The following is a 7,124-nucleotide window of genomic DNA, read 5'->3' on the forward strand; positions in this document are numbered from 1 at the left end:
TGACAGCAGTGTCAAATTTATGTGTAGAAATGAAAGAAGAAATGTAGAATAATTGAGGATGCACAATGAAAATAATTACTACTTCATATTCAGTTCAGTGATTGAAATGTACAATATCGAGAGTCAGATTATATGGCATGACATGACAACACACAGAGAGGTGAAGATCAGACAAGGCTGCATTTACTCATTCACTCCAAGCCCCAGTTCTCTTCATTCAGGATCTCAGTGCAGAGGACAGCGCTTCTGGATTGTTGTTCTGCAGGCAGAGTCCAGTCCCAAAGTGTGGGGAAAGCACAATTCTGGAATGTAGGTCTCACCCTATATTTACATGGCTGTGAACTACTTTATGGCTCCTTTCATGTAGCAGAGGCTTCCTCCCACTTCGAGAATGGCTTTGGCTTAGGTGAGGCTAAGATGTGTTACAGTGTTTACTTCAGGCAGGTGTAGCTAGGAATAAAATAATGTGACTGCACGTGGAATGATTTGCCTTATGGCATTTTATCATTGATGATAGTCCAAAAAGCTACAAAACAATCACTCCACCTCAAAATTAAGGCGCTTCCAGTTATGGCTTCACAGATCTTTTCAGGTACAATTCCTTCCTGGTTTTGTGAAATTATTATCAGCCTCTATTTTCAAAAGACAGGTGCCTGTGACAGATAGGTCAATATCTCCAGGAACCAAACTGAAACAATGAAAGGTAGGCACTTAAAAAAAAAAAATCCCTCACAAAGTCCACCTAAATTGTTCAGTATCTAAATATTTTTCCAAATCTATGTCATGCTCCCTAAATTCACTTGAGGAGATGCCTATGTGGTCATTCTCACAGTTGTACGTGTCCCTTTGGAAAGCTGCTGGGGACAGGAAGCCTCCTGTGCATCTCTCAACATCCCTGGCCTTTGGTTATTACTAAAAGGTTTCCAGCTGACCACAGTTCTCTTTAGCTCCTGTTTGATCTTCCATCATCATGAAACACCTGCTGGAAGGTCTTCTTCCCCTTTGGCCTCTGACTAATCACATCTATTTTAGTTTCTGATAGAGAGAATGCTTCTTTGTGGTTTAATGGGAGCAGTGAGGGATTCAACAAAGGACCTTCCTTCCACTTTTAGAAAGAACTTTCACCAAAACATAACATTAAGAAAAAAGCTAGAGAACTGCTTACCATCTCCTTCAATCACACGATTGCAATGGAAACATACATCACCAAACAGCTGAAGAGGAAGGAGAAGCAATGAATTTTTAATGTAATGATTTTATTGACAGTAATTTCTCAGCTGCATTTCAATCGCTTTCCTGTTTATTTCAGTTTAAATAAAGGAGAACGATGGCAAGTCTGATTTTGGTTTTCAATTCAATCTTGCATCATCTTATCATCAAAAGTCTTTATAATATTAAAGATGAAAACATTTCCTTACATCTCCTTGACCCTCTACAAATATGGTTTTGTTTTGCTGTTTCCCTCATGCTGAACGTTTGAAATTCAGCAATGAAGAGTCACACACACACTTTTAGTAACCATCCAGCTGAACATCTGTACACCCGTTCAACACACAGCTCCTGCCCGGTGCACGTTCTTGCTCTATCATGACTGCACTGCTATTGCTAACAATGTCATGGCATTTATTGTCTGCAGGGATGCCAGCAATATTTCAATCACCTGCCCTTCGTCACTGACAGATTTAGGATCCATCTGTAATTAGCAGATGCCTTACAACTCCCACCTGTAATCCTCCCTTATTTATCCAAGCAAAGATGTGTACGTGACACCTTGCACTTGGCTTCCAAAGAAGAAAGGTCTATCCATTATGGTGCTGGACTGCACAGTCAAGGGAGTCTGGAGGCAAAAGGTGCAACCCCATGTATCTCTTCTTTAAATGCAAGTGGTCACTAGGTGGTGCCCTCTGACAAATTTTGTCTTTGTTGGTCTTCAGCAAGTGGATGAAAGAGCTGCTCGATGCAGTCTATCTTAACACACAGTCGACTTAGAATTGCAGCTGTAAGGAAGGCCACGCTACACAAAGGCTTTGTGTTAAACCACAGCTCCTGAGTGGCAAATGGTCTTTATGTTCTTGGGAAAACCTGAGTGTCATTAGCTGCTCTGATCTTAGAGGTGTGTAAAAGCTTGAAATGGCTCAACATAAGAAACCCTAAGCTTGAAGAACAACTAGATTCTGATTAGCCCAGCTTTCCTTCATGAATTACCCCCAGTTTTCTTTTTTCAGTGCAAAACTTACCTATAGAGAAACCCATACAAACTGCCTGCAGTGGAACACCTACTAGTTAACTTTATACTCACAGGTGATCATAAGAAACAATCTCTCTCACTTTCCATCTCCCATTAACAAAATCTGTTGGTGAGTTTAAAAATTACAGTTTTCAGAAACATGCAACCTTACCTGATTGTAGTGGGTTTCACAATAGGCCAGGCCTTTTCTCTCGTAGTGACGATGACCCAGGAATGGCTTCTCACATTTTGCACAAACGAAATGCTATGAAGAAAATTAGGGATTTATTTTGGAATTCTTCTAAATAACGGTGGGGTTTTTTTGAGAAAGCAAACAAACAATCCCTATTGAACAGGACCAAAGCCTTCTGAGTCACTGTGCCATCTTGAAAATAAGAATTACAACTACTGTTTTGTGCTTTAGACCACTAAAATAACATTCCTTTTACTGTCTTTTAACATTTCAACCCAAAACTTCCAAAAAAGAAAAAAAAAAAAAGCACTGAGGTGGTTCTGATATGTTATTAATGACAGAATAAAGTGAGATCAAATAATTTTCACCACTGTGACCACTTTCTTGTGAAGAAAGCACTTGCTGCAGGAGAATTTCACAACAAAGACTGCTTGTCTTCATAACTTCAATGGAAGATTAAGAACTAAATCTTGCACATGGACTCGAAATAGGAACTGTCACCTAAACTGCTTTAGAAATATTTACATGGCAAGTAAATGGAAACCACAGAAATATTACAATGCCCACTAGTATTACGTTTGTCACAGAACTTGACGGCCTTTCTGTATCTCCTGCTTCTCACTTGGGGACATTTTCTTCTACATGGACCTTGCAATGCTTCCTTGGACTGCTGATTTCAGCTCTGCAGGCAGAAGTCTTTTCTCAGTGGAAGATCAGACACAAGAAGGTTGAAAATGGGATTAGGAGATGCATTTGCTGACCACTGCTGCATACTTTCCTAATCCTCTCATGGAAACTGATCGGCAATATTCCAGTTAAGTAAGTTAACATTTACATTTGTGAAAGACAACGTGTCAGCTGATGTTTACCTCCACGTGCCACTGTTTGCCCATAGCATTCACCACACGTCCTTCAATTGGTCTTCTACATGCTCCACAGATGGGGACGCCCATTTTGTCATGGCAGGGTAAACAATATAATTCTCCCTTCAGCTCACGAGCATCAGCAGTAAGTTCCTTCCTGTTCAGAAATTCATTAATTGAGAGCATGAATAAAGGAACTCAACAAGTTCAACTCAAGAGCTTCTGTAGAGATCATTTAATTTTTAGCACTTGTTTTAGGAACTGTATTTGTACTACAATAATGTATTTAGCAGCATCAAGTATGCCAGTTCAATAGGATTATTTTTTAAACAAGACTGATTGATTCCACAGAAAACTAAGAAAAGCCAGCTAAGTAGGATGCATCAGATCTCTCTGAAAATAGCTACTGAACTTTTTTCACACAGTTAGAAAGCTGTAGTCATGCCTGGCTTGCATTCTGCCTCTCTTCGCACCAGTATCTTTTGGATTTACATAAATGTAACTGAAAGGAAAATGCACTCCTCTGCATTTTCTCCATGATATCAAACATCAGAGAAAGAATAACATAGCCTGACAATAGCACTGCACAATACTACTGTTGTTTTTCAGATCAGCCTCTGCTATGATCCTGAAATGATAGCTTCCTTTGTAGTACAAAATAAACAACAAATAATGTGTGCTATATCCTACAATGCCCCCTGATCCACGCATCAGTGGGGGATGTAGAAACATGCAGCCACGTATTCTGCAGCTGCAGAAGCTGACAAAATGAGGTGAGAGAAAGCTTAAAAGAAAAACATACTTCGGGCAACTCAAATAAAAAGAAAGAACACAGGCAAGATAATGACTGAAGCAGCCCAAAAAGACCACCTTTCCACCCTTTATAGCAGAAAAATAATGCCAATGACTTTGCTGCCATAAGCAAGTTTGTGCCCACATTTCCTATTTCCTAAGATACTCTGTGCTGCACATTACAGTCTTTCCTCACTTCCCAACAGATCATCTGCTGTTTGAATGGAAGGTCCAATTCTACCACCCCAAGAGACGTAACCAGACACGTATCTAGTAGCAAGGCACTCAGAACTCAGCCCTTTTGCCTCTTGTACAGGACTGGCTTCCACTTTAACGTGGAAGTGGTGAAACAAATAAAACCAGCATTCTCCTGTTTTCTTATGTGGAACTCAAGTTACCCGCAGTTTGCACAGTTGAAATGATCAGGGTGATAGGGATCATTTTTGAAAATGAGGGGCTGCTCGTCAATAATGGCGTGGCACTTCTGGCAAATGTACTTTCCCAGGCCTCTGGCTTTTTCCCTGTTATGGCAGGGACGGCAGAGATGTCTGAAACGACATAAAAGAAGACAGGTAAGTACCAGCACCTGTTACTAGGTAAAAAACAGAAATCAAGCATCTAATAGAAACTCATTTCTATCAGTTCTTTTGTGGAGTAGAATAAAGGCTTTAAAACAACTTCTTTGGTAGGCAAAGCCAAGTTCAGAAGAAGGCATATTATTTTCTGTCACCACAGAAGTATCGTTTGTTCAATTCCTTTCAATTTCATGCCTTACCCTCAAACTCTTAAACATTTAGATTGGAAGCTGGATGGCAAAACTGGCCCTAACTCTGTAAATAACTATGTGTATCACATTAAAAATATGAAATCAATGGCTACGTAGTCTACTTTAAAAAATCCATGAAGGATCCCACTGAAGTGAGAGCATTTATTAATGAATAGGGTGATAAACCCGACTCAAATTGGGAACCCATGCTGGAAAAAGAAACACCTATTTTAAAATGACAATACTTCTGCATCTGATTCATTTCTAAGTGTCTATCACAGTATCCTACCAATCCTGAAACACCACCAGGTAGAAAACACACACTTGACACCTGGTGAAGAAGTAGATCAGTAGTTAATATTTCATGTGCATATTTCAAGATATCCACTCTCAGTTTTATGATGCATTCTTAGACCTTGTTCTCATAAAAGACACTTCAGTTACTCCATCTCAGCAGGAAAGCTGTAGGAACCATAACCTCTACATCCCCCCCCAACTTTCATTTCACTTTCATCATGATCAGTGACAGGAGGAAGGGTGAAGACCCACCTGCCAGCATTCTTGACAAATCCAATATCTGCCAATACTTGTTGGCAGATATCACAGCAGAAGCATTCCGGGTGCCAACTGTTGTTCATAGCTTTAATAACACGGCCAATAATGAACTCACCTGTAGGAAATACAGTAACAGGATGTAAAATACCATGCTACACAAAGTTAAAAGAAGCCTGTGACTGAATCACTAGAATTGCATAATCATTTTTGCTTCTCTCTTCTTCCAGAAAAGGGTATTTTGGAACTGTCATTGACACAGTGTTGACTTCTACTCCGCTATGTCTATAATCAAGCCTTGAAAGGGCTCCAAATTCAAAGCACAACAGAACTGAGTTTGAGCGGCCTTGACCCTACTGCAAGAAAACTGGAGTCAAAGTACGAAGATACAGTAGGAGAATGCACTTACTGAATAGTAAATCCAACACACACAGCCATTTCTGATCTATTGCACAGTCCTGTCCTGTGAGGCACTGAAAAAGTGAGAAAACTACCATTTCGTATTCTCTACTGCACAGCCATGCCAAGCGTGCACATTGTTCTCTGCATACACATTGCAGCCACGGCCCCTGAGCAGTGCAAACACTGCCTAAAACATGTCAAGAGCTCAGCTTCCTGGTGCTGTGAAAGGCTGAATCCTGGCTCTAAAGAGCCTACTAATCAAACAGCTGTCAAAGAGAAGCCATCAGGCAGATAACAGATACCAATGAAATGAAGTCTAGCATGCAAGTCTGTGGCATGCTATTCATTCCCATGAAGTCTAGCTTTTCAAGAACAAAACTGGATGGTCTCTAGAAGCGTAGGGAAAGCTTGAGGCATCAGTGCTGACAACAACCCTGTTGATTTTGGCTACTCTGACTAAATTCAAAAACTGGAAAAGCCCAGTTCCAGGCTGGATCCATGGAGTGCTGCAGGTAAGTGAGCAGTGACCTGGAAGGCAGTCCAGCCAGCCAGTCCCACCCTCCAGCAAATTCACTTTCTTTTAACTCATCTGTTGGAACAAGTCAGTACATAAAACTGATGAGAATTAATAAGATTTGGTGCTCTAAGGACTCACAGTAGAAGCAACAGAAACTAAAGGGCTGTGGCAGTTGGGCAGGAAAAGTCCTCAAGATACATGGTGTAGCTCCTCCATTAACTTGCCAGAGCCCAGAACAGTTTCTGGTCTCTCTGAGTGCCGCAGAGGTGAAGTTCCCTCTGCCAAACTCACCAAAGGGAAGCCAGGAGCAGATCAGTGACAGGAGCAGATCAGCAACAGGAGAGGAACAGAGCCCTGCCATGTATGGACAATGCTGGTATGCAGGAAGAGCTGTGCTTTGTGTTTCAAGGGGTTAGAAAGGAGGATCCACAAAAGTCCTTTCCAGGCCAAAACGTGGTATTCTTGAATCCAAAGCCTTTCTCTCCTGTGCACAGGGCCCTGAAGTTTTCAGCTGTTCGAGGGACAATATTTGAAAACAGCTCCATGGTTATGCGCCCTAAAGGTTCATCGTTGGCAGAAACCTTAAAATACACAACAGGGTTGGTGTCCTTTGACAGCTCTGCTGCCAGAGAGAGGTGGCCCTTCTGTAGCTCTGACAAGCTTTGCTGGCATTCTTCAAATCTCCTCTTGAAAGAATTAGCCAGTTCTTGAACTTTAAATCTGACTGCAAATTGTTCTACTTTCACTTCACCATCTGAAAAACAAATCCAAGAAGAGATTTCCTTAGCTCTACTCACTGTAGCCAGAGATCA

At 41.1% G+C, this 7,124-nt stretch overlaps 1 protein-coding gene across 2 annotated transcripts; it reads right to left on the reverse strand.

The window, feature by feature from the left end:
* Positions 1-165: 165 nt before the first annotated feature.
* LOC122168476 (LIM and senescent cell antigen-like-containing domain protein 1) lies at positions 166-6,760 on the reverse strand. 2 transcript variants are annotated; one of them, XM_042833843.1, is made up of 7 exons: positions 6,604-6,760; positions 5,391-5,511; positions 4,474-4,623; positions 3,290-3,440; positions 2,400-2,492; positions 1,166-1,214; positions 166-688 (listed from the first exon to the last, which is right to left on the reverse strand). In XM_042833843.1, the coding sequence occupies exons 1-7, from the start codon at positions 6,671-6,673 to the stop codon at positions 639-641; spliced, it is 684 nt and encodes a 227-aa protein (XP_042689777.1). In that variant the 5' UTR covers positions 6,674-6,760; the 3' UTR covers positions 166-638. The 2 variants fall into 2 exon arrangements, 1 of the variants encoding a protein (XP_042689777.1); XR_006171266.1 differs by lacking the exons at positions 166-688; positions 1,166-1,214 and adding an exon at positions 2,946-3,116 and having other exon boundaries at positions 2,404-2,492.
* Between the last annotated feature and the right edge of the window lie 364 nt (positions 6,761-7,124).

This window comes from Centrocercus urophasianus, unplaced genomic scaffold, assembly GCF_019232065.1.
Source record: "Centrocercus urophasianus isolate 14NV4802_14NV808 unplaced genomic scaffold, USGS_Curo_1.0 seq_423, whole genome shotgun sequence".
Classification (NCBI taxonomy): domain Eukaryota; kingdom Metazoa; phylum Chordata; class Aves; order Galliformes; family Phasianidae; genus Centrocercus; species Centrocercus urophasianus.

Bases quoted from the DNA above. Each gene is read 5' to 3' on its own strand.
- LOC122168476 (XM_042833843.1), bottom strand. From the start codon at position 6,673: ATGGCAGGGCTCTGTTCCTCTCCTGTTGCTGATCTGCTCCTGTCACTG. The intron at 2,493-3,289 runs GTAAACATCAGC...TTTTCTTCATAG, and splicing joins GCAAACAGTGGCACGTGGAG to CATTTCGTTTGTGCAAAATG. The intron at 689-1,165 runs GTAAGCAGTTCT...TCATTGTTTCAG, and splicing joins TCGTGTGATTGAAGGAGATG to TTTGGTTCCTGGAGATATTG.